Source organism: Salvelinus alpinus, chromosome 26 (assembly GCF_045679555.1).
Source record: "Salvelinus alpinus chromosome 26, SLU_Salpinus.1, whole genome shotgun sequence".
Taxonomy (NCBI): domain Eukaryota; kingdom Metazoa; phylum Chordata; class Actinopteri; order Salmoniformes; family Salmonidae; genus Salvelinus; species Salvelinus alpinus.
In genome coordinates, this window is record NC_092111.1 from 29,970,100 (window position 1) to 29,996,714 (window position 26,615).

General features: G+C 42.4%; 1 protein-coding gene across 2 annotated transcripts; it reads right to left on the reverse strand.

Annotated features, from left to right (window-relative positions):
• Positions 1-3,536: 3,536 nt before the first annotated feature.
• Positions 3,537-24,709, reverse strand: gpnmb (glycoprotein (transmembrane) nmb). 2 transcript variants are annotated; one of them, XM_071368644.1, is made up of 12 exons: positions 24,375-24,709; positions 20,304-20,441; positions 20,039-20,203; positions 19,758-19,931; positions 18,794-18,955; positions 14,328-14,639; positions 14,040-14,105; positions 13,667-13,909; positions 12,347-12,446; positions 11,986-12,215; positions 4,834-4,924; positions 3,537-4,710 (listed from the first exon to the last, which is right to left on the reverse strand). In XM_071368644.1, the coding sequence occupies exons 1-12, from the start codon at positions 24,454-24,456 to the stop codon at positions 4,557-4,559; spliced, it is 1,917 nt and encodes a 638-aa protein (XP_071224745.1). In that variant the 5' UTR covers positions 24,457-24,709; the 3' UTR covers positions 3,537-4,556. The 2 variants fall into 2 exon arrangements, with proteins under 2 accessions (XP_071224745.1, XP_071224746.1); XM_071368645.1 differs by lacking the exon at positions 24,375-24,709 and adding an exon at positions 21,206-21,359.
• Positions 24,710-26,615: the final 1,906 nt, after the last annotated feature.

Genomic DNA, 26,615 nt, shown 5'->3' on the forward strand with positions numbered 1-26,615 from the left:
TCCCACGTCTTTCACTCGTCTATTTTTTTCTCATGTTTTTTCAATCTACTGTAAGATGCCATAAAATATAACTTAACATTTGTTAAAGGGGAAGTTCAGGATTCTACAACTTCGTGCTATTTGGTTCCTCAGCCTGAAAGAACACTATATATACAAAAGTTAAATTAGTGGATTCGGCTATTTCGGCCACACCAAACTTGGCAGAATAGCCCATACTGAAGAGCTCAGTGACTTTCAACATGGCACCGTCATAGGATGCCACCTTTCCAACAAGTCAGTTATTCACACTTCTGCCCTGCTAGAGCTGACCCGGTCAGCTGTAAGTGCCGTTATTGTAAAGTGGAAACCTCTAGGAGCAACAATGGCTCAGCTGCGAAGTGGTAGTCCACACAAGCTCCCAAAATTCTGTCTTCTGCTGCAACATTCACTAATGCGTTCCAAACTGCCTTTGTGAAGCAGTAGAAAAGCCTTCTCTGGAGTGATGAATCACATTTCAGCATCTCTGTCTGACGGACGAATCTGGGTTTGGTGGATGCCTGGAGTAAGCAGCATGACAACGCCCCTGTGAACAAAGCGAGGTCCATACAAAAAAGTTGTTTGCGTTCGGAGTGGAAGAACTTGACTAGTCTGCACAGAGCCCTGACCTCAATCCCATCGAACACCTTTGGGATGAATTGGAATGCTGACTGAGCCAGGCCTAATCGTCCAACATCAGTCATCGACCTCACTAATGCGCTTGTTGCTGGATTTGTAGCTCCTTTTTCCCCCCTGGAAGTGTACGTAGCGAAAAGGGTGCCATTTGGGAAGCAACCATAGTGTGTGTCTCAAACATCAGCCGGTCCTTCCTCAGAGGGACACGAGAGAATGTATAGCTTAACGGAATGCATCATGTCTGAATGTTTCTCATTAACCCTTACCAGTGGCTCTGCCCCACCTGTTTAACAAATAAATAAAAGTTAGCCTGTTTTGCATGTTATTTTTCCATTAATACATGTCACATCAGTTTGCAAACAATGTAAAAAACTATTATCGAGTTAATGAAGCGGCATACAAACATCTTTTTTGCTTTCTTGAGTAAGGCAGCTCCAAAATGCAGGTGTTTCAGCCTAGCTCAGTGCTTTCTGTGGTGGTGGGGCAGCCAGTGGAAAATACGGAGGGTAGGGGTTAATGTGCTCTAGTTGCGCCCGTGATTGGCGCAGTGTTCTGTCACTCATGGGGACAATGCATTGCTGCAAAATCTATGGGGAGAGCTTGAAAATGCAAGCCCCTTGGGGGCTGCAATAGATTTACATTAAAGTGCCCATCCAAGAAGGCTCAAGGTCATAGGTCACAGATAAAATGATGTCAAATCACGTTATATCTACCGTAGCTTTGATTGAACTGATGTCAACATCATACTTTCAAAATCTTAGGGTTAGCTAGCAGTCATCATGAATCAAGTCGACAATCTACTTGCAAATCCTTGTCATATGAAGAGAAATTATAGATAAAACGTATCGGTGGTCATTGGACATAAACATTACACAACAAGTGGAAAATCTCAAATTCAACCATGAGTGGTTTGGAAGGAATTGGTGTCGAAGTGCAAGCATTGCAAAGCAATCACTAGACTGCTATTCAGTGGAGTGGGTGTGTGAAGTCTGGGTTTAAGGGTCTCTTTTCCAAGATTAAAAGGATAAACATTGAATCCAGCATTACTTCTGCCACGTTCAAAACAACTGGAAACTCAGAACGGAGAAATATTTTTTTTAAACAAGCTCCAACTGGGAAAATACGTTTCAAATGATCATCCAATTCGGAATTCCAATTCGGGAACTCTGACCTCTTTTTAGAGCTCCGACCTGAAGATTACTGACCTTATGATTAGTTGTCTTGAAAGCACCATAAATCCAGAGAATGCCAGACTTTGATGACAAAATTTGCCCATGAAGGATGGCCGCACCACCTTCCTGTTCAAGTGAGCACAACAAGGTGAGTCCAAAAATGTATTGTATTCTGCTGCATAAATTACGTAATATAACAGGAAGATATGTTTATTGTAGCTAAGAAAGTAATACTAAGTATGTTTTGTAGTAAGTTGTTAGTAGCCCATGTGCCTCACCCTAATAATTTGGTCCCATAACTTAGCCTATTGTTCTGACTTGGTGGTGCACATGTAGCCTATAGCCTGTTTTAGAGAAATGTAATGATTGAATATTGTAAGAGCTTTCATAGTCTGCTTATATGCCCCCTTCATTTATCCTATGGTTCTGACTTGGTGTACAGGGAGAATACTGTAAGAACGGCCCATGTTCTGAATTCTCTCACCGTACATTTCAAAAGTGCTGGAGAAATAGTTATATTGACTACGTCCGTCCGAGCTCGCTCATTAATGTCTTAATCGAAATTACGGATTGCCTCTTACCCACTCGTCGTCCCCTTATGCCATAGTTTCCACATCTCAATTGTCAGTAGAAACCACATTTGTTTAGGCTAGTCAGCCATATAAGCTATATTTTTTTTAAAGGCAGTAAATCAGGCTGAATGAACGGTTTCCCTGCCAGACAAGGCTCCGCAGATAGCCAGGTGTAGCAGCGGTAAGTTGTTGGAACTGCAATTGGGACAGCTTTATGTAGGCCCTAACAGTTTGTGGGCACCGTTTGTCACCATTGTGGTGCAATGAATGTATTGTTTAGTGTAGTGGCTTTGCTGGCATGCATACAAAAACGTTTTGGGAGTATGCCCCACCAAGAGTTACATGCTAAAATCACCACTGACCCTTACCCCTTCACAGACAAGATCCCCGTGGCAGTGAATATTTCCCAGAAGGCAGCAGCCAACCTGTCGGAAAGTGTGTTTGTGCATGGCTAGGACATGGTGTTCACGACCCCAGTAAATACCTGAAGACTGCCAATGCTGTCGACTACATCTGGGACTTCAAGGAAGGCAACCAGCTGGTCACCCATAGCAACGTGGCCACGCATGCCTACAGCGCGGTCGGCGAAGTTAAGTGAAGCTGACGGTGGAGGTGGCGATCAAGATCCCGTGCCCCCCGCCAACACCGATGAGTGTTACTTCGCCACAAACTAAAGGTACACACTTCACTTCAGAGGATACTACAGGTACACAAATCTAGAAGAAGGTATGTACATAGTACACACAATAATGAGCTTCATCTGCACCGTACTACTGCCACACATGCCTGGAATAAGGTATGCAGTTGAGGGAATGGAGCATGTTTTTTGGACGCAGCCTCATGTCCATCTTTGGAGCGTTGTATCATATCTGGTGTCCACATACCTTTGGTCATGGAGCATGATGAACTGGAATCTATAGTTCGGTTCTCTAAAGCCAGTACAAACTTAAGCTAACTTTAGCCCCAGTGCAACTGTGTTCGGTGGTCAGTTACTGCAACAGTGTAGTAGTGTCATAAGTCCAACTTTAAATTATATTTAAATCCGGTTACTTGTTTCATCACTTGTAACCCCCCCCTTCTCCCAAGACCCATGCAGATCGGTAGGCTACATACATTACCAGTATATTCACAAACTGAGTGGTTAGTTCACAATCTTTATTTAAATCTTTCCAGAACAAAATTACATTTTTAGATTGGTTTGAAACGATGGCTTTTATAGTAACTAAATAACTTAAATTCAGTACATTCGTGCAATAAATGTAAATGACATGCAAATTAGAGAATGGGCAGTGGGATGTACAGTTAAACACTGATAAATCTAATATTTGAAAATGTTCTAAAAGTAACACATTGTTAGGCTTGTGAAAGACTGCAAATATATTTATTACATTTTATTTACAAAATCATTAGCTCCGATTATCCGTCAAAGCAGTTTCATTTGGCCCAGTTCCATTTGAGTTCCTAGCCCCATTTCCCTTTGGAGTTCACAGATCTGAAAAGACTAGGGGAAGAAGCTATGGTTTGAAATGGGAAAGGGCCTTACTATCACGCTCACTCCAGGGGTGTATTCATTACAGAAACTGTTTACAATTTAAGAACCAAATGGAAGCAAACAGAGCAAAACGAGTGTCTATTGGACAAATTCAGGTAGGTCCCGCCCCGTTTCGTTCTGTTTAAGAAACGTTTTGCAACAATCGGTGGAATGAATACACCCCAGCACTGCCTCAAACACTGCCCGCTCCAACTTCAAAACACAGCTTTATTGCAAACTTCTCTTAATTCTTGCCATTTGCCACATACTTGTGCTTTTCTACTACAAAGTGAACTAAACAGAAAAGATATTCATATTTTTCAACACAGGTGAAATGTACCTCTTGCCATCTTACCTATTAACAGTGTTACTTTGACACACTAAAATGTGAATAAGTTCTCTTGTTTATTGGTATATATATCATCTTTGTGATGCATTTATAAATGTGCTAAATGTATAATTTGTTACTAAAGAACCTCTAGTGCCTGTTCAGGATTATATAACGTTACAGAACATTCAGATAGAAATGTATGGTGTAGAACAGATACTCAATATCCTAACTGACAGACGAGTGTAAGTTCTATTCATTTTATTTCGCTCTGCTTCCCTTCTGTAGTACCGACGGTGGGTCTACACGGGGCGTCTGTCCATCAGCAGGCGACTCCTCTCTTCGTTGGTGGGGAATATGATCTCCCTCAGCCGGCCCCTACGACCCCCGATCTCAACATGGACACTGGCATCCTCCACCAGGGACCTCGTCACAGGTCTGTAGACCTTATAGCGCCTAGGGGAGAAAGGGAGGGAAAGAGGAGGACAGAGAAATGGCATAGAGAGGGAGGAGAGAGATCATGAGTAAGGGAAGCTTGGTGATAGACGTGGGTGTGTGGAACACTGTGGCTTGACTTACTTGTAGACTATGAACGCGATGAAGGCAAAGATGGCTACCAGGATAGCACTGGAGGAGAGTACAACCTCTGCAGCATGAGGAGCTTTAGACACTACAAAAGAGAGGGTGGTAAGAAAAAAATAGGGAAATGGACAGAGTGATAGAGAGTTGGATCGAGGAGAGGAAGGGAAAGAAGTAGAATGGAGTGAAAAGAAGAGATGTAGGTATGAGACCAGGAGAGAAAGAAAGTACTTCAGTATCAGGTGCAAACTTAGCACAAGCACTATTAAACAAAACCTAGACAGTCTCCTTGTGCCCCAAAGGAGACTGTTTTACCTATTTTTATCATGGAGAGAGAAATCCTGACAAAGGAGGATATAGCCAACCCCATGAGGAGCTCTACCACGCTCTCATACAGGATATTCATCCAAACCACTTGAGGTCAGTACAGGGAGTATGTGCACTCTGGCGTTTATATATTCTCAGTAAGGAAGCAAGAGCAACGTTTTTGTTCAGAGGAATAACAGTCAGAGGAAAACATGTTGTGTTCAAAGAGAATAATCCGTTCAGTTTGAAGTCACGAATGTCTGACCAGAACTCCATTCAGGTTAACATTAAAAAACTACCTGAATCAGCAGACGATAGTGTTGTGACTGAGTTTCTGGCTAAAGCTGGATGTAAGGTGATGTGGAGAGTGATGAGGCGCATGATAAGATACAACGGTCAATTTACAAACTGCTCCACTGGAGATCGTTTTGTATATGTTGAAGCAACACCCATCATTCCTATAACACAGTCTGTAAGGATGGGCCCTCACTAAATATTTTATGATGAACAAGGTCCTGTGCGTAGACAATCCCACACTAGAGTGGGTCAGGAGATGGTAGAGTACAGTCCTACTACACTGGACAACATCAGGTGCATAGAGGAAACTTTCTCACACTATGTGCAGGACAACAATCCTGTCCCCATGAGTAGGGAAGACGTATCACATATCTCAGCTGAAATGACTGAACGTGAGACTGAGGTTGAAGAAGATAATTCTTCGGCTCCCAAGAACAAAGACGGAGTGAATGAAACATTGGAGTTGGTACCTGGTGAGCCAGAGTCTGCAACAGTGACCTCTCATTCCAAGAAAAATAATAAGAGGAAAAATGCTCAAAATGAAGCTGGGAAAGTAGCTACTGAGACCAGTGACAATCATAACCCAATAGAAAACCTGGAGGTTAATAAGGGACCCCGAAGGCGGTGCAACTCTCTGGGGAATACAAAAGTAGGCGGCCAAACATCAATGCTGGCCTTCATTCAAACAAACCGGAATCAACATACACCAAAGCGGCCCAGGGTACCAAGCTCCCCATCAGAGTCTGGAGTTAGGTCACCTGCAGAAAAAAGGCTGATATGGAGGATGTAATTCTGGGAGAAGTGGAGAAAAGTCCCCCTAATTAGCCGTCCAGAACAAAATCATTGATGAAGGATTGAAATGATCTATATTTGAGTAACCTATATTATCTGGATCAGAGAAGGTTATTCTGTGTATGTGAGCATAACTACTGTCGCTAACATGGCTTTTCAAGAGAATGAGAAATCTGCTGATAATTAAATTTTAATGCCAACTCTTGATACATGTCCCAAACAAAACCCGCCTTCGAGTCAGATGCTCAGTTCCCTTAAGCAGGTATTAGAAAACTTTGTACCGTGAAACTTTGTCAAAGCGTTAATCGTGCTAAAATGCTCTGGGACCCTCGTTCCAAGCCTAGAGGAATATTGGGAGGTCATCTGAACATTCGTAGCATTATTTCTAAGAGTGAACAGGTAGAACATTTATTGAACGACTCTAATCTAGATTTTTCCTGTTTCTCTGAGACATGGCTGAAAAAATCTTCTATTTCTGCCTTTAATGTCCTTGGATATTCCATATTCAGGAGGGACAGGGGAGAGGGCATAGGGGGTGGATTGCTTATGTACATGAAAGATAACTTTAAGCCTCCCGGGTGGCGCAGTGGTCTAAGGCACTGCATCGCAGTGCTAGCTGTGCCACCAGAGATTCTGGGTTCGAGCCCAGGCTCTGTCGCAGCCAGCCGCGACCGGGAGTTCCATGGGGCGACGCACAATTGGCCCAGTGTCGTCCAGCGATGTCTCATCGCGCACTAGCGACTCCCGTGGCGGCCCGGGCGCAGTGCGCGCTGACCAGGTCGCCAGGTGTACGGTGTTTCCTCCGACACTCCCTATAATTCTCGGACCGACTCTTTTCTCTGTATATATCAACGATGTCGCTCTTGCTGCGGGTGATTCCCTGATCCACCTCTATGCAGACGACACCCTTCTGTATACATCTGGCCCTTCTTTGGACACTGTGTTAACAACCTCCAAACGAGCTTCAATGCCATACAACACTCCAACGCTCATCTATCACTCCAGTGTTAATTTGCTAACTGTAATTACTTCGCTACTATGGCCTATTTATTGCCTTCTCACGCCATTTGCACTCACTGTATATAGACTTTCTTTTTTTCCCTATTGTGTTATTGACTGTACGCTTGTTTATTCCATGTGTAACTCTGTGTTGTTGTTTGTGTCGCACTGCTTTTCTTTATCTTGGCCAGGTCGCAGTTGTAAATGAGAACTTGTTCTCAACTAGCTTACCTGTTTAAATAAAAGGTGAAATAAGAAATACATGTAAAAAATATTAATGTGCAACAGTACGATAAAAAAATCCAGAAACGTGAGCAGAGTAACTACGATGCAGCTATAAGTCAAATTGACTGGTCTGATCTGTTAAGCAATGAATGCCCAGAGTTTGGATACAGAACATTTCTGTCAGCTATTGACAAACTGGATACCTCTTTTACTAGGAAGTTTCAACGTAAGCCAAGACGGAAAACCTCTCTACCATGGCTCAACGAGGACCTCAGGAGGCAGATGAGAGAATGGGATTTTTCCTTGAAAAAAGCATTGAAGTCTGGTAAGAATGATGACACGTATATTTGCATGACTGAGAAATAAGGTGGTTAGGAATATAAAAAAAGCAAAAGCAGAGTTCTTTCTTAGAGTGATCAATGAAGCAAAAGGTAATGGCAAAGTGATTTGGGAAAATTTCAACAAACTAACAGGGAGAGGAGCTGAAAAGTCCAAAAAACATCCTGAATTAAATGTTAATGCGATTCTAATTCAAGACTCCAATTTCATATCCACCATCTTCAACATTTTTTTCGTTAACTGTCAGGGAGCTGGCTTAAAGATTCTCAACCAAGACCACAGTCCTCACTCCCATAGAAAATAATAAACCAATATTCAGAATTCCTGAAATCTCAGCGTCAGCACTGGACAGTATTATTAGCTTCTTCATGAGCTCTAGAACAAAATATGTATTTGGTCTAGACACTGTATTCCTGAAGCGAAACAAATATTCTCTAATTGCCCCTATTGTACATCTAGTTAATCTGTCCATCGAATGTGGGTTCTTCCCCCAATGCTTGGAAGTCTGCTGCAGTGATACCCGTGTCATGACGTTGCCATGTTGGTGAGGTTTATGACCTCCATAAATACCTTTCCCCCTTTTCTCTCTCTACAGTTTGGACTCTTAGAAAGCTCTTTGTTAACATAGAGAGAGTCTGGTAACATCAAAAGGTTAGGGAACGGAACCATATTTCGGTAATCCAACCAGTTGACAATATATGTTGGTACTTAAAGAATATGATGTCAGATCAGTTGTAGTCTGAGACATTATTACTGATGATAGGATGACAAACTGTATCTTGGAAAGTCTACACATCCTAGTTATCAGATTCACCTGGAATTGTTGTGCAATTTAAATGTTTAAATATGAAACTATTTGTGAAAAGATTAAATGTAATTTTAGCTTCTAAATGAGCGAATTGTTTTCATAAGTGAACTATGCTCACTCAGTGGCCCCGCCCAAGTGAACAGACATTGGTTGTGAACTATGAAACACGCCCTTCTCTCCACCACTACAAAAACCCATTGACGAAAGTTAACCTTGTGTTCCTGATAACGTCAGGACTGCTGTCCATACGTTTAAAAGGTCTGATATCAACAACAGAACTAAGCCAACCTCAGCGTGAGCTCTGGTTGCGAATGGTTGACCAACTACAACCTAACGAAATTAACATTGTGTTCCCGATGATGTGAGGACTGATGTCCATACGTTTAGAAAGGCGAATTTCAACGTGGAGGTGAAGATCGACACGCTGGAAGGATGAATTTCGACTATACCAGCCAGAATATAGCATGAGCTCATAGTATGGTAAGTTGGTATGAACTTTGAACTCTTATTCACTAAAGAAGTGATACATCCTAGACGTCGAGTAAACAGCAGCAGCTGTAAACGTGGGCTAGGAAAGGACGGACAATCTCTTCAGAAAGACAGGGTACTACAACGTATACGTTCTACCACACGACATTCTTCAAAGGACAAGAGAGATCTCTGCTGGGCAACCCAGCCTTCCATCTACAACCAATCTATCGAAGCGCAGCTCAGAGTAAATATTTCTTGAATTTTCCTTTTCCAAATGGGCGATTATTTAGAATGCATAAGATTCTGTATTTATGATAGCATAGCTTCATAAGGTCCGATAGAGACCCAATCATTTTGTTCCTCAGTCTTCCGCGCTTTCATTCAAACCCAACCCCCTTTCTTTGTGTAACCAGCCGTCATATCGGTTCCGTCCGCTGGGGACGTTTTCTTGTATGACATAATTAGTAATCAATGTATGATCCATCCTGTGTATATGTAATTCTGTGATTATTTAGGTATTTAGTAAATAAATAAACCACATTTTGTATTGCTGATTCAACTTGTTAGCCAGGGTTTGTGAAGATAACCAAGAATTTTACGACGTTCAAATGAGACTGAATAAGGTGACGATTAATAATTGACTGCTATTGCTATAAAAGATTACCAGGTCTTTAAGAGTTTATTCGGAAGACAACAGCTCTATAAACATTCTTCCATGGTGCCCCGACTTCCTACATTTACATGATTAGTTTAATCAGGTAATATTAATTACAGAGAAATTATTTTATAAAATAGCATGTCATATCACTTAATCCGGCATAGCAAAGACACGACACCTGTTTTAAAATCTGGTGACCCAACACTGGATGAAAACTACCGACCTATAAGCACGCTTCCAGTGCTATCAAAAGTAGCTGAAAGATGGATGGCTGATCATCTGACTGAACACCTCATTCAGGGCAACTCCATACATCAAATGCAATTTGGATTCAGAACTAACCATTCTACCGAAACAGCCAATTGCTATTTTCTGGAGTGAATTAAATCTAAACTGGACATAGGTGGTGATGTCAGTCTTTTTGGAACTTAAAAAGGCCTTTGATACTGTGAATCATGAGGTCCTCCTATCCAAGCTATCCTCCCTTAATGTGTCCACTGAAGTCATTAGTTGGATGTATTCCTATCTGACAAACAGAAGTCAAAGGGTTCGTCTGGGGGACACTCAGTCGGACTCTCTTTACTATAACACTGGGGCCCCAGAAGGGTCAATATTATCCCTCCTTCTGTTTACCATCTATAGAAATGATCTCCCACCAGTTGTCTATTTTTTGGAGTGTACAAACAGAACTGTATCGTCTGCATACATCTGGATGTTAACTAGGCAAGTTACAGAACAAACAGAACTGTATCGTCTGCATACATCTGGATGTTAACTAGGCAAGTTACAGAACAAACAGAACTGTATCGTCTGCATACATCTGGATGTTAACTAGGCAAGTTACAGAACAAACAGAACTGTATCGTCTACATACATCTGGATGTTAACTAGGCAAGTTACAGAACAAACAGAACTGTATCGTCTACATACATCTGGATGTTAACTAGGCAAGTTACAGAACAAACAGAACTGTATCGTCTACATACATCTGGATGTTAACTAGGCAAGTTACAGAACAAACAGAACTGTATCGTCTACATACATCTGGATGTTAACTAGGCAAGTTACAGAACAAACAGAACTGTATCGTCTACATACATCTGGATGTATGTGAAGGTGGTTAACACAGTCAAGTTGGATTATCCAACTTTAGGTTTATAAGACCTTTCCTTCCTCTGGAGAACGCCAAACTATATATGCATGCTATGATCTTCTCACATCTGAGATATTGCCTCACATGCTGGTCACAATTGGTTACAATTGGCTCATTCATCCCCCTCCTCTCCCCTGTAACTATTCCCCAGGTCGTTGCTGCAAATGAGAACGTGTTCTCAGTCAACTTACCTGGTAAAATAACGGTAAAATAAAAAAAAATAATAAAAAAACAAGCAGGAGCAACTATTCTGAAACCAATTGAATCATTCTACAAACAAACACTTAAGATTTTTGATAACAAACCAAACAGTTACCACCATTGTCATTTACTTAGTCTGGATAGCTTTAAGCAGTATGTAGATGCAAGTCTTGTCTTTAAGATCCTGCATGGTCTTGACCCTCCACCCCTATGCCGGCATATCATGCTCAAGGAAAGCCCCTCCAGGATAACAAGGGCAGTAACTAGAGGGGATTCTGTTGTCCCTTTAGAACACAGTAAAATCAGTTTAATTGGTCTTCTCTGTTAGAGCTACAATATACTGGAATGCAATGCCCATGGACTTGAGAAGCTGCACTGATTATTGTACTTTTACATTTGTATTGAAAACATGGCTCAAATCTATCCAAACCTGTACACATGAGTTATCTGTGCTACCTCATATGTGAGATGACAGTTGATAATAATGTTGTTGTTAGAATGATACATTATTGGATGTAATATATTTGTATTTTGTATTGTTTTAGTGAGTATTTGTATTGTGGCTGTATAATTGTCCTTAGCTGCCCTGAGACTACGGGTGCAAATTATCTTTTGGCTAACCCCAGCACATTTACATGGATGTTGCATTATTGTAATATTGATGTTGATTATTGTGCATTGTCCCCTATAAATGTATTATTTATTTAAACCTCCAACTACGACTTATCCACATGTTCACAACATTGCACAGTTGGGCATCAGATTGCTGTATCAGATGTGGTTAGCTAATTTAGCTAACCTATCCAGACATTCTGAGATCTGGCAGACGTGTGTAAAGTAGTCCACCTGCAACGCTGCCAATAGTACGCCAATAGTACCTCAGGGTTTTTCCCTGTGACCTACCGGGTGTGTCAGGGTCAGTGTTGCTGATGGTGATGGTGATGGTGGTGGTGGCGAGGGCCATACTGCTGGCATCCTCCAAGGTGATGTTGACACAGTAGATCCCCGGCTCCAGGAAGGTCCTCCGCAGGCGCACCTCGCACCCCAAAGACGGGGGCACGTCGTCACACACGATGTTCCTGACCTGGCGGCAGGAAGGGTCCAACACGGTGGTGCAGGCTGAGGTGGGAGTGCTACGGGGGGAGAGGAGAAGTAGAGAGGTGGTTATGGATGGGGAAACTATGGAGTGGTTTGTGTGCTAATATTCACAAATTACATTTTTCACTAGTCCCCAAAACATTTCTGAGGGTTGCCTTCCACTCACCTGCCCAGGCACTTGACCAGGAAGCTGATGTCAGTGTTGGTCACCTTGGCAGCAGACACGTCCACGATTCGATTGGCTGGCTGGTTGTTGATTAGGTGCTCTGTGATAGGGTAAAGCCCAAGTGATGTCATTTTCGAAGTGTGCATGAACTCATCAGCCAAATCTGTAATGTACAAGCTTTATATATTTGTATAGACTGATAAGTGATTAACTTCTCTAGGGTAGGGGGCAGCATTTGGAATTTTGGATGAAATGCATGCCCAAATTAAACTGCCTTATTCTCGGGCCCAGAAGATACGATATGCATATAACTAGATTTGGATAGATTTGGATATAAAACACTCTAAAGTTTCCAAGACTGTTAAAATAATGTCTGTGAGTATAACAGAACTGATTTGGCAGGCAAGAATCTGAGAAAAATCCATTCAGGAAGTATTTTTTGGGGGGGTTTTGTAGTTTTCTATTCAATGCCATTACAGTATCCATTGACTTAGGACTCAAATTGCAGTTTCTATGCCTTCCACTAGATGTCAACAGTCTTTAGAAAGTGTTTCAGTCTTGTATTCTGAAAAATGAGGAAGTAAGAGCAGTCTGACTGACTGGACCCTAAAGTTTTACGGAGCTTTTTCATGCGCACAACCGAGAGTGCGTTTCTTGTTTACATTTTATATTGACGACGTTATTGTCCAGTTGAAATATTATCGATTATTTAGGCTAAAAACAACCTGAGCTTTGAATATAAACATCGTTTGACATGTTTCTATGAACTTTACGGATACAATTTGGATTTTTTTGTCTTCCTGTTTTGACTGTGTTTGAGCCTGTGGATTACTGAAGAAAACGTGAACAAAACTGAGGTTTTTGGGTATAAAGAGACTTTATCGAACAAAAGGAAATTTATTGAGTAAATGAATATCTGCTAAGTGCAACCATATGAAGATCATCAAAGGTAAGGGATTCATTTTATCTCTATTTCTAAATTGTGTAACTGTTCTATCTGGCTGGCTACTGTTTGTAATGATTTGTCTAGTGGGCTATGTTCTCATAATCGTAAAGTATGCTTTCGCCGTAAAGCATTTTTTAAATCTGACACCGTGGTTGGATTCACAAGAAGTTCATCTTTAAACCTATGTAAAATATGTTTTGTTTTCTGAATTTTTATGAGTATTTCTGTATTTGAATTTGGCGCCCAGCAGTTTCACTGGCTGTTGAACAGGTGGGACGCTACCGTCTCACGTGCCCAAGAGAGGTTAACTGAGGGGCTAACTGACTGACTTCACTGATTGTCATCAGTTTGACATCCTATTGTCATGCACCCACCGATGATGGTGATGTTGGTCTGGAAAGTTCCGTAGAGGTAGCGGAAGCAGTCGGTGGCCGCCAGGTGTCTGTGATGGAGCTGGGCCAAAGGGGTGGGGACAGCTGGCAGCAGCGAGGTCGGGTTGAACCCCTGGGTCACATCAGCCACCGTCGGGGGGAGGGGCTCTGTCGTCGGGAAGCCCGTTGTCCCAGGAACAGGTGTGTTGGGGCCCTTGGAGGTGGGTCTGGCAGTGGTGACTGGCACTGGAAACGAGACAGTCGAATTTGGACAGTTTATGTCAACTGAATAGAACTAAACTCACAAGAGAAAACATTTCCTCAAACACTCTGGCAGACACTTCTATTCCATACACATTGTAGAGTTAACTCTTACCATAACCATGGGTTGTTTCCATTTTGCTAGTGATGGAGTGAGTGCCAGTGGGAGGTGTGGGGGCCGCTGAAGGAGAGAAAAAGAGATATGATACAACGCTCCAAAGATGGAAATCCAGCTGCTGCTCAATCAGTCCAAAAAACATGCTCCATTCCCTCAACTGCATACCTTATTCCAGGCATGTGTGGCAGTAGTACGGTGCAGGTGAAGCTCATTATTGTGTGTACTATGTACATACCTTCTTCTAGATTTGTGTACCTGTAGTATCCTCTGAAGTGAAGTGTGTACCTTTAGTTTGTGGCGAAGTAACACTCATCGGTGTTGGCGGGGGGCACGGGATCTTGATCGCCACCTCCACCGTCAGCTTCACGTTAACTTTGCCGTCCGCGCTGTAGGCATGCGTGGCCACGTTGCTATGGGTGACCAGCTGGTTGCCGTCCTTGAAGTCCCAGATGTAGTCGACGACATCGGCAGTCTTCAGGTAGTTACTGGGATCGTGAATAGACACACTGAACACCACGTCCTCACCACGCACAAACACGCTCGCCGACAGGTTGGATGCTGCCTTCTGGGAAATATTCACCGCCACTGGGATCTTGTCTGTGAAGGGGTAAGGATTAATGAGAAACGCTCAGACATGACACATCCGTTCAGCTATACATTCTCTTCTGTACTGCGTCCCTCTGAGGAAGGACCAGCTGATGTGTAAGAGACAGGCTATGGTTGCTTCCAAAAGGGCACCCTTTTCGCTACGTACACTTTTAGGGGGGGAAAAAGGAGCTACACTATATGTCTGTGGACACCTGCTCATCGAACATCTCATTCCAAAATCATGGGCCTTAATAGAGTTGGTCCCTCCTTTGCTGCTATAACAGCGTCCACTCTTCTGGGAAGGCTTTCGACTAGATGTTGGAACATTGCTGCAGGGACTTGCTTCCATCCAGCCACAAGAGCATTAGTGAGGTTGGGTACTGATGTTGTACGATTAGGCCTGGCTCGCAGTCGGCGGTCCAATTCATCCCAAAGGTGTTCGATGGGGTTGAGATCAGGGCTCTGTGCAGGCCAGTCAAGTTCTTCCACACTAATCTCAACAAACCATTTCTGTATGGACCTCGCTTTGTGCATTGTCATGCTGAAACAGGAAAGGGCTTTCCCCAAACTGTTGCCACAAATTTGGAAGAACAGAATTGCCTAGAATGTAATTGTATGCTGTAGTAGCGTTAAGATTTCCCTTCATTGGAAGTAAGGGGCCTAGCCCGAACCATGAAAAACAGCCCCAGACCATTATTCCTCCTCCACCAAACTTTACAGTTGGCACTTTGCATTGGAGCAGGTAGTGTTCTCCTGGCATCCGCCAAACCCAGATTTGTTTGTTGAACTGCCATATGGTGAAGCGTGATTCATCACTCAAGAGAACGTGTTTCCACTGCTAGGGCTGTGGTGGTCACAAAATTGTCACCCGGCGATTGTCAAGCCAATAACTGTCGGTATCACTGTAATTGACCGTTAATTAACATAAACACATTTAGCATCTCCACTCTTAGCTTGCAAGTCACTGATGCATCTACATCTACATTAAAAAGTCTAATAAATCCATGTAATATAGCCTACAACTTTACAATAAATCCATTATTTATTTTTGACAGGTCTAAAGAAGCATGATATGAAGAAAATGTAGTCTATTTCAGAAGAACAGAATAACATACTCTAAGTTGTCCTTATGTTAGGCCCTGATCTGGCTATGCCAAATGACTGTGGGATACACTAGTTCATTTAGCAGACAAGATTTTCTTAGAATTCTGTAGCATTATTTTATAGTATGAATACAATTGAACAAAGCTGAATAAAATAGAAAGGACATTTTCTCCAAACGATTTGAGGGAGTGTGCACATACTGCTATTCTGTGTTGAGCGGTTCATTTAGAGTTATTAATGTAACTTGAGGTTGTTCTACAAACGTTGGGCTATATGTTTAGATTTTTAATACATTCTAAGGCTGCACGATGATTTGAAAAAAGTTGCTTTAAAGGCATCAGCTCTGCTTTGTTTTTTTGTACACACTACATCAGTCACTCATTCACAACTTGACAAGGACTTGATAATGCCTCGAATTTCACGGCGTTAGCACCTTTGTGTGGCCGTAATGCACCCTAAAAAAATCCTTGCCTTTTGCGGCCAGTGGACATTGTGCCCTTCTCCCTGAGTGCTGAGCGCTCCGAATCACCTCCCACTCATATGGCTCTACGTCACATGATCGGGTCTTTCTCACAGGCTACAAGTGAAGACAGACACATCGGGGATACAACTGTGCGCGTCCTTATCCAATTCCGAGGTGCAAATTGAAGATATTGGAAGAACTGTCAGCATTTACTTTTCGTCAGCCAACAAAATGAGTAGGCCTAACGAACAGCAAAAGCACTAGCCTATGTCAATCTACTATTCCCCCATAGTACAAAAGTCAACCTATTCTATTCTGTGTGAGAAATAAATATTCCAAACATAGTCTGGGACAGTTGCGGGATGCGATAGATCCCAAATTAATACAACTACTAGCATCAAAACCTTTTTTATGCAGTGTGGCTGACGCAACAGATCAGAACGTTTAGCTTAAAATGTTGATTAACTATTAAGCTAATCTTCACATTATAAGCGCAGCAATGCGCACATGGTAGTAGACTATAAGGGCAGATGTTCCATTAGCAGAAAAGACCATTATCAAAGGTGACCACAAATGCAATTATGCATGTAATGCTTTCATTATGAAGGTGCATTTTTATGGTGAAAATGATCTTCCCCAAACTTGAAACTCACGTGATGCTTATTCATGCCAGTTAGGCTCTACACCCCTTGTAAAGCGGATTAATGTGCTTAATTTTAAGAAGTTATTTGGCCACTTTAGTTGTGATACAAACCTTATCAAAACATGTAGGCTTATGGGCTAGGCTACATGAGGTGTGCGACTATGATTCGAAAAAGTAGCCCAAAAAAAGGCATTGTTTCTTAAGCTGGGCATTGTTCACAAGTGATAATATTTAATTCCCAAGTGATAGGCTAATATTGTCATCCATCAGACTATTCTTGATTTTATCTAGTCTTTACATATATTAAATGATATATGTGTGAAATGTATTTTGATTTACAATGGACCATTATCATGCACCTGTCTCGAAGCAGGGGCAGCAGGAAGAAATACATGTAATCTATACACTTAAATAGCGAATGGAGGACGCTTTTCATATGGTTCATTTTCATGCCAGCCAGGTAGGCTATACTCCAGTTGTAAATATAAGCAATGTGCTTAATATTAGGAAAGTTGAGAAATAAATATAGTAGGCCTAGCCTATAGAAAGCTGATGGGATCCTCCTATTTTTAGTCGAGGCCATCACTCATGCTCAACATGAGCTCATGGGCTCTCATTAAGTGTTTGATTAGATTTTCGATTACATTTGCTTTGATATCAGAGTGATTAGAGGGACAATAGAGTGCTGAGTACCAGGCAGTTATTAAGTTTGTTACTAACGACCAGCAGCAGCATCAGAGCTTGTAGAAGCCTAATTCCATTTCACAATAACATCACTTACAGTTGACCGGGGCAGCTCTTCAGTATGAGCTCTTCACTATGGGCCATTCTACTGCCAATTTTTGTCTATGGAGATTGCATGGTTGTGTGCTCAATGTTATACACCTGTCAGCAACGGGTGTGGCTGAAATAGCCGAAACCACTCATTGAAAGGGGTGTCCACATACTTTTGAGAATGTAGTGGCCTCCCGAGTGTCTCAGTGGTCTAAGGCACTGCATCGCAGTGCTAGCTGTGCCACTAGAGAACCTGGTTCGAGTCCAGGCTCAAAAACAAAAGTGGGAGACCCATGGGACGGCGCACAATTGGCTCAGCGTCGTCCGGGTTAGGGGAGGGTTTGGCTGGCAGGGATGTTCCTGTCCAATCGCGTACTAGCGACTCCTGTGGTGGCCCGGGTGCAATGCTGACACGGTCGCCAGGTGTACGGTGCTTCCTCCGACACATTGGTAAAGCTGGCTTCCGGGTTAAGCGGGCGTTGTGTCAAGAAGCAGTGCGGCTTGGCTGAGTTGTGTTTCGGAGGACACACGGCTCTCGACCTTCGCCTCTCCCGAGTCTGTACGAGAGTTGCAGCGATGGGACAGGACAGTAACTACCAATTGGATATCATAAAATTGGGAAGAAAAAGGGGTAAAATAATACATTTTTTTAAAGAATGTAGCGTATCTAGAACTTAAAAAGGTTATTTGGCTGTCCCCATAAAACCCTTTGAAGAACCCCCAGGTAGAAAGAACCCTTTTGGGTTCCGTGTAGAACCCTTCTCACAGAAGGATTCTACCTGGAACCGAAAAGGGTTCTAATTAGAAACAAAAAGGGTTATCCTATGGGGACAACCGAAGAATCTCTTTGAAAACCTTTTTTCTAAGAGTGTAGTGCACTACATAGTGCATTACAGCCATAGGGGTCTGGTCAAAAGTAGTGCACTATATAGGGAATATGGTGCCTTTTGGGACATACCATCGGCCTTTGTTCCAATCAACAAAATTCTTGACTGTCAAAAAATATTTGAATAAGTGAAAGCAACAAAGCACTAAAGCTCCACCTGACTAAGGGCTTGGTGTCCTATAAGATGTACAAGGGGAAGGAACGATAGTAGATGGGAGGAAGAAAGGTTCTGGATTGAGACCCGTCTCATTGATGCTTTGGGAGTAGACATGAAATGTATACAGGGGACTCACCTGTGACGAAGAAGACGGTCTTGTCTGTGGCCAGGGGGCTGTACTTCCTGCGCTCACGTTTCCTGTACACCATGACTTCTATCAGCTCCGGCCCCAGAGTGATGTCACTGGTGTTCACTGTCAGGGTGGAAGAGGAGCCATCGCACGTCTCAGAGTACTGACCTGAGAGATGGAGGGAGGGAGGGAGAGAGATGGAGGGAGGGAGGTGGAGAGGGAGGGCAGAGAGAGTTACAGCAATAGCAGATCTCCACCTCTCAGCACCTGCCTCACCTTTCCCCACCTTTAAAGCTGCAATATAAATATTTTTAGACATGTGAGTTATAGATCTGTCATTCTTATTGAAAGCAAGTCTAAGAAGCAGATTTGTTCAATGTGCACTATTTATACACTATTTATAAGTTTTGTTTTTGTGTCTTTTACTTGCGGTTTTGTATACCAGCTTCAAACAGCTGAAAATACAATATTTTTGGTTATGGAAAATATATTTCACAGCGGTTTAGATGGTACAATGATTCTCTACACTGTTGTTTTGTCACATGAACTGAAATAAGGGAAAGGGGGATACCTAGTCAGTTGTACAACTGAATGCCTTCAACTGAAATGTGTCTTCCGCATTTAACCCAACCCCTCTGAATCAGAGGTGCAGGGGGCTGCCTTAATCGACATCCACGTTTTCGGCGCCCGGGGAACAGTGGGTTAACTGCCTTGCATGAGGGGCAGAACGACAGATTTTTACCTTGTCAGCTCGGGGATTCGATCCAGCAACCTTTCGGTTACTGGCCCAATGCTCTAACCTAGGCAAACAATTAGAATTTTAGCAACCAGGAAATGGCAGAGCGATTTCTGCATAATGCATCTTTGATAGAGCACATATAATTGAAGACATTGTGCATGCATGTGTGTGTTACTTTATGACTGTGTGCATGAGTATGTCCGTGACTGATTGTGTTTGAGTGAGACTTACCCATGGAGTGCCATACGTAGACGTAGCCCTTGTGTCTCCAGTCGTTGCTCTGAGGGAAGGGTTTCCCGTCTGGGAAGACATTACATCTCTTCAGGTCAGTACACTTTCCAAAGCCGTAGTCATCTAGCCAGGAGGTCCAGTTAAACACATAGCCATGCTTCAGCTGACCGTTAGCTGACCAGGGGAGGGGCGAGTTAGTCAATACTGAAGTTATCAGATATTGTAATTTTTGTGGCACGCGAATGTGTATGCGTGCACGTAGAGTGGTTTGTGGGAAGCACCTGAGGCCTCCAGCTCCACACCATCCGGACAATGCTCATCCCACACCAGCTCCCCATTGGCATCCTCCTTCTGACACGGTGGGTACTCTAGCTTGGCCGTAAATGACACCATAGAGCCAATGATCGCAGGACTGTCACTGGTCAGGCGAACTTTGACGGGCTGACCTAGATAGGTGTGTGAAAATAGTGGATAGCTAAATGTTTTAAAGGAGGAACGTTATAAACTTTCTCTGCATAATTTGACAAGGTCAGTGGTGGTGCTCACCTTTCCTCCGCGTTAGTTCCTTGGGACTGAAGGGTGGGTAAAGATAGTCATCCCACGGGTTACTGTCTGGGTTCCAACCGGGGATCGGTGGAAACTTCATCGATACTGAATGCTTATGAGGGAACATGTCTCGGTACGCTGAGAGAGAGAGAGTAGATGTTTGTTTTGAAATTTATAGACTAAAATGGTACTTTTAAAAACGTATATTGGAAAATGCTGCCTAATGTGAGAGCTCTAATGTAAGCGTATTGTATTAATTCGTTGAAACCAGCCTATTTCCCTAACCATAATAAACGGTCATATTCTAGACACAGACTACAATAGATTTAGTTCAAAAATGTTTTGTATACTGTTGGAAAACCTATCCAGGAAACCATATTCACAAGACGCATCTACTAGTGCACGCGCGTAAATGGCATAATTGGGCTCATGGGACTAAGACTGACAAGACAAGCGCGCGGATATTGGCAACGCAATAACAGCTCGCGCACCTCTCTGACTTTCTTAGAAGAGATGACCAAGGTCAGATGAAAACAATTAAAGTCCGAAGCGTTCATTTTTACTTGTAAAACGTAATTTGTAAACCACAGGTGTAAACGGAGAAAAATTACAATACATTTCAATTCCATGCATAGCCTATGTGAAATTATTTCGACCTATAGCCTAATCATTTGAAAGAGTTGACTGATTGCATTATTAAACCTTTATAGGCTAAAGGGAAAAAATATACAACGATCCGCATAACAAGTATCAACAAGAATGTAGGCTTACAATCATCCCTATATTATTTAAATTCTTCATTTGCCAACAAATTATGCTTAATCTGCATCCAAGCATCCTATACCACAAACCTGATTGATAGGTACAGCTGAGACCCAAAAAGCAACTAAAACTTTACTTACTTTTGAGTCCATTTGCTTGAGAAACGAAAAAAGTGCAAGCCAGAACACAGACATAATGCAAACCTCCCATTTCGACCTGGAGAAAAAGCTGCAACTATATCCACACAACCCCAAAGATATTGCTGCTCACGCGGACCCCACCAAACACATAACTGCTCCCACGCGCACCTATTCTCACTTTCTTCCCCCGCGTGCCCGGAGTTCCATAATTTAATAGAGGGATGCATGCACGCGCAAACATGTGACGTTGATAACAAGATGCATCTCATCCTTCATTAGGTCGCGCGCTTCATGTGAACCGTCTCAGTACCCACCCCTCTGCTCTGTCCTGTCCCGTTCAGTAGCGATTTTAGCATGTAAATCTTGGTAGTGCGAAAAAATAAACAACGTTGTAGATGCATGCCAAATATTTTTATTTTTTTGCACCACCAAGATTTACATGCTAAAATTAATACATTAATTGCACCATGACGGTGACAAACAGTGCACATAAACTCTTAGGGCCTATATAAAGCTGTCCCAACAGAAGAGCTTTCTTTTCAGCACCATGGAGTGAATCCTTACCGCTACACCTGGCTATCAGCAGAGCCTTGTTTGGCAGGGAAACAGTTCATTCAGCCTCATTTACTGCCTTTAAAAAACATAGCTGACATGGATGACTTGCTTAAACAAATGTGTTTTCTACTGACAATTGAGATGTACAAACTATGGCATAAGGGGACGACAAGCGGGTAAGAGGTAATTTTGATTAAGACATTAATGAGCGAGCTAGGACCGATGTAATCAATATAACTATTTGTTCAGCACTTTTGAAATATACAGTGACAGAATTCAGAATATGGGCCGTTCTTACAGTATTCTCCCTGTACACCAAGTCAGAACAGTATGATAAATAAAGGGGGCATATAAGCAGACAATGAAAGCTCTTACAATATTCAATCATTACATTTCTCTAAAACAGGCTATAGGCTACATGTGCACCACCAAGTCAGAACAGTAGGCTAAGTTATGAGGGGGAAAGGGACCAAGTGATTAGGTTGAGGGACATAGGGTACTAACAACTTACTACACAACATACATTTAGTATTACTTTCTTAGCTACAGTATACATACAGTTGAAGTCGGAAGTTTACATACTTCTCAGCCAAATACATTTAAACTCAGTTTTTCACAATCCCTGACTGAAAGATTAGTGGAATCTGTGTGGGTAGCTGGACAGGTAGGATGACTGACAGTGAAGGTGAACAGGTGGTCACGTGTCAGGTGACAGAAGAATGGATGAGACTGAGGCAGGAATTCCTTTAACCATAAAGTGGTATATTTACTGAGTAGTGTGGATTCATGGACGCACAGAACTTCTCAAGCAGACTGAGTTAAGGAAGAGAAAGCAGCGAGATCAGGCGATGCCGTTTTCCTCCTTTTATGTGGATGAGATCTGTCGGTCATTGCCACCTGACCTAATTAAAGCGCCCCTGGCCCAGCTGAGTAAGTGGCCATGAATTAAATAATTATTCCACCAACTCCATGGGCCTTTTCTACACTAACATTTAATCCAAGTAAAGATTCCCTGTCTCAGGTCAGTTAGGATCACCACTTTATTTTAAGAATGTGAAATGTCAGAACAATAGTAGAGAGAATGATTTATTTCAGCTTTTATTTCTTTCATCACATTCCCAGTGGGTCAGAAGTTTACATACACTCAATTAGTATTTGGTAGCATTGCCTTTAAATTGTTTAACTTGGGTCAAATGTTTCGGGTAGCCTTCCACAAGATTCCCACAATAAGTTGGTTGAATTTTGGCCCATTCCTCCTGACAGAACTGGTGTAACTGAGTCAGGTTTGTAGGCCTCCTTGCTCGCACATGTTTTCTCAGTTCTGCCCACACATTTTCTATAGGATTGAGGTCAGGGCTTTGTGATGGCTACTCCAATACCTTGACTTTGTTGTCCTAAAGCCATTTTGCCACAGCTTTGGAAGTATGCTTGGGGTCATTGTCCATTTGGAAGACCCATTTGCGACCAAGCTTTAACTTCCTGACTGATGTCTGAGATGTTGCTTCAATATATCCACATCATTTTCCATCCTCATGATACCATCTATTTTGTGAAGTGCACCAGTCCCTCCTGCAACAAAGGACCCCCACAACATGATGCTGCCACCTCTGTGCTTCACGGTTGGGATTGTGTTCTTCGGCTTGCAAGCCTCCCCCTTTTTCCTCCAAACATAATGATGGTCATTATGGCCAAACAGTTCTATTTTAGCTTCATCAGACCAGAGGACATTTCTCCAAAAGTACGATCTTTGTCCCCATGTGCAGTTGCAAACCGTAGGCTGGCTTTTTTATGGCGGTTTTGGAGCAGTGGCTTCTTCCTTGCTGAGCGGCCTTTCAGGTTATGTCGATATAGGACTCGTTTTACTGTGGATGTGGATACTTTTGTACCTGTTTCCTCCAGCATTTTCACAAGGTTCTTTGCTGCTGTTCTGGGATTGATTTGCACTTTTTGCACAAGTACGTTCATCTCTAGAAGACAGAACGCGTGTCCTTCCTGAGCGGTATGACGGCTGCGTGGTCCCATGATGTTTATACTTGCGTTCTATTGTTTGTACAGATGAACGTGGTACCTTCAGGCGTTTGGAAATTGCTCCCAAGGATGAACCAGACTTGTGAAGGTCTACAATTGTTTTTCTGAGGTCTTGGCTGATTTCTTTTGATTTTCCAATGATGTCAAGCAAAGAGGCACTGAGTTTGAAGGTAAACCTTGAAATACATCCACAGATACACCTCCAATTGACTCAAATTATGTCAATTAGCCTATCAGAAGCTTCTAAAGTCATGGCATCATTTTCTGGAATTTTCCAAGCTGTTTAAAGGCACAGTCAACTTAGTGCATGTAAACTTCTGACCCACTGGAATTGTGAAACAGTAAATTATAAGTGAAATAATCTGTCTATGAACATTTGTTGAAAAAATTACTTGTGTCATGCACAAAGTAGATGTCCTAACCGCCTTGCCAAAACTATAGTTTGTTAACAAGAAATGTGTGGAGTGGTTGAAAAACGAGTTTTAATGACTCCAACCTAAGTGTATGTAAACTTCCGACATCAACTGTATCTCCCTGGCATATTACATACTTTATGCAGCAGCATTCAATACATTTTTGTACTTACCTTGTTGTGCTGTGCTCACTTGAACAGGAAGGTCTTGTGGCTGTTCTTCTTGTGGACACATTTTGTCATCAAACTTTGACATCAACGTCTGGCATTCTCTTGATTTATGGTGCTTTCAATACAACTGGGAACTCAAAAAAAAACAAGGTTGAATCATGATGTCCGTGATCTTCAGGTTAGAGCTCTAGAAAGAGTCCTGAATTGCCCTTTATGGTTGTGAGGTCTGGGGTCTGTTCCCCAACCAAGAATTCACAAAATGGGACAAACACCAAATTGAGACTCTGCATGCCGAATTCTGCAAAAAATATCCTATGTGTACAACGTAAAACACCAAAGGATGCACGCAGAGCAGAATTAGGCCGATACCCACTAATTATCAAAATCCAGAAAAGAGCTGTTAAATTCTACAACCACCTAAAAGGAAGCGATTCCCAAACCTTCCATAACAGAACCATCACCTCAAGAGAAGACAGGCTATGTGCATACTGCCCACAAAATGAGGTGGAAATTGAGCTGCACTTCCCAACCTCCGGCCAAATGTATGACCATATTAGAGACACATATTGACCTGAGATTACACAGACCCACAAAGAGTTCGAAAACAAATCCAATTTTGATAAACTCCCATATCTGTTGGGTGAAATACCACATTTTTCCATCACAGCAGCAACATTTGTTACCTGTTACCACAAGAAAAGGGCAACCAGTGAAGAACAAACACAACTGTAAATACAATCCACATTTATATTTATTTTCCCTTTTGTACTTTAACTATTTGCTCATCATTACAACACTGTATATAGACATAATGACATTTGAAATGTCTTTATTCTTTTGGAAATTTGTGAGTGTAATGTTTACCGTTCACTTTTGTTTATTATCTATTTCACTTGCCTTGGCAACGTAAACATATGTTTCCCATGCCAATAAAGCCCCTTAAATTGAAATTGAAAGCAGAGAGCAAGACTGAAGTGCAGTACTTCTAAATCTCCAGCAGAGTGCAGCACTATTCCGTCTCAGTGAGCCCCAGTCTATCCAGACAAAACAAGAGTCCAGACTCTACACGTCACTGACTGCAAAAGCAAAAATAGGAATGTTTTCAGACCAGCAATCCAGGCATGGTACGCTGAATATCACCCAAAACCAACACCATTAATCACATCTGTACAAACAGAGGATACTAACATTGATTACTGTGAAGAGTACCCAGAGTTGAGAAGAACAGGTCACACCCTTGTTGGGTGTAGTGGGGAAGGGAGTGTGTCTAGCCATGTCATGACCCTGGACCGTGAGTGTGTTTTCGGTGTTTGTGTGTGTGTACGTGTTTAAGTGTGTATGGTGTAAAAACTTCTACAGCTGCACCATTGAGATCATCCTCACCGGTTGCATCACCGCCTGGTATGGCAACTTCTCGGCATCTGACCGTAAGCCACTACAGAGGGTAGTGCGTACGGCCCAGTACATCACTTGGGCCAAGCTTCCTGCAATCCAGGACCTATATAATAGGCAGTGTCAGAGAAAAGCCCATAAAATTGTCAGAGACTCCAGTCACCCAAGTCACACACTGTTTTTTCTGCTACAGCAAGGCAAGTGGTACCGGAGCAACAAGTCTAGGAACAAAAGGCTCCTTAACAGCTTCTATCCCCAAGCCATAAGACTGCTGAACAATTAATCAAACGGCCACGGGACTGTTATATTGACCCCCACCCCCCCACCCATTTGTGTTGTACAATGCAGCTACTCGCTGTTTATTATCTATGCATAGTCACCTACATGTACAAATGACCTCAACTAACCTGTACCCCCGCACACTGACTCAGTACCGGTACCCCCTGTACATAGCTTCCTTATTGTTATGTTATTGTGTTACTTTTTATTTTTTACTTTAGTTTATTTGGTAAAAATTTCCTTAACTCTTCTTGAACTGCACTGTTGGTTAAGGGCTTGTAAGTAAGCATTTCACGGTTAGGTCTACACTTGTTGTATTCGGCGCATGTGACAAATAAAATTAGATTTTGATTTGATTTTGATGTGTGCACATACTGTATGTGTGTTAGGGGCTGTTGGTTACAAGCAAGCACTTGCCCTCTTCCTACTTCCAGCACTGCATGGCTTCTAGAGGGGGAAGGAATGCAGGAACATTCCTAAGGAGGATGCGTGGGTCGAGCTCTCTGTGTGTGTGCGCGTTTGAGTGTGCAGAGTCTACATACTTGTATGTCTGTTTGTGTGGTGGTCTGGGAA

What these genes read in the sequence shown, in the direction of transcription:
- gpnmb (XM_071368644.1), bottom strand. Translation starts at nt 24,456, where the DNA reads ATGTCAAAGTTTGATGACAAAATGTGTCCACAAGAAGAACAGCCACAA. An exon ending in AGTGAGCACAGCACAACAAG is followed by an intron (nt 20,442 to 24,374) that starts GTAAGTACAAAA and finishes TCTCTCTCTCAG; the next exon opens with CGTACCGAGACATGTTCCCT. An exon ending in ATCGCGTTCATAGTCTACAA is followed by an intron (nt 4,711 to 4,833) that starts GTAAGTCAAGCC and finishes TTTCTCCCCTAG; the next exon opens with GCGCTATAAGGTCTACAGAC.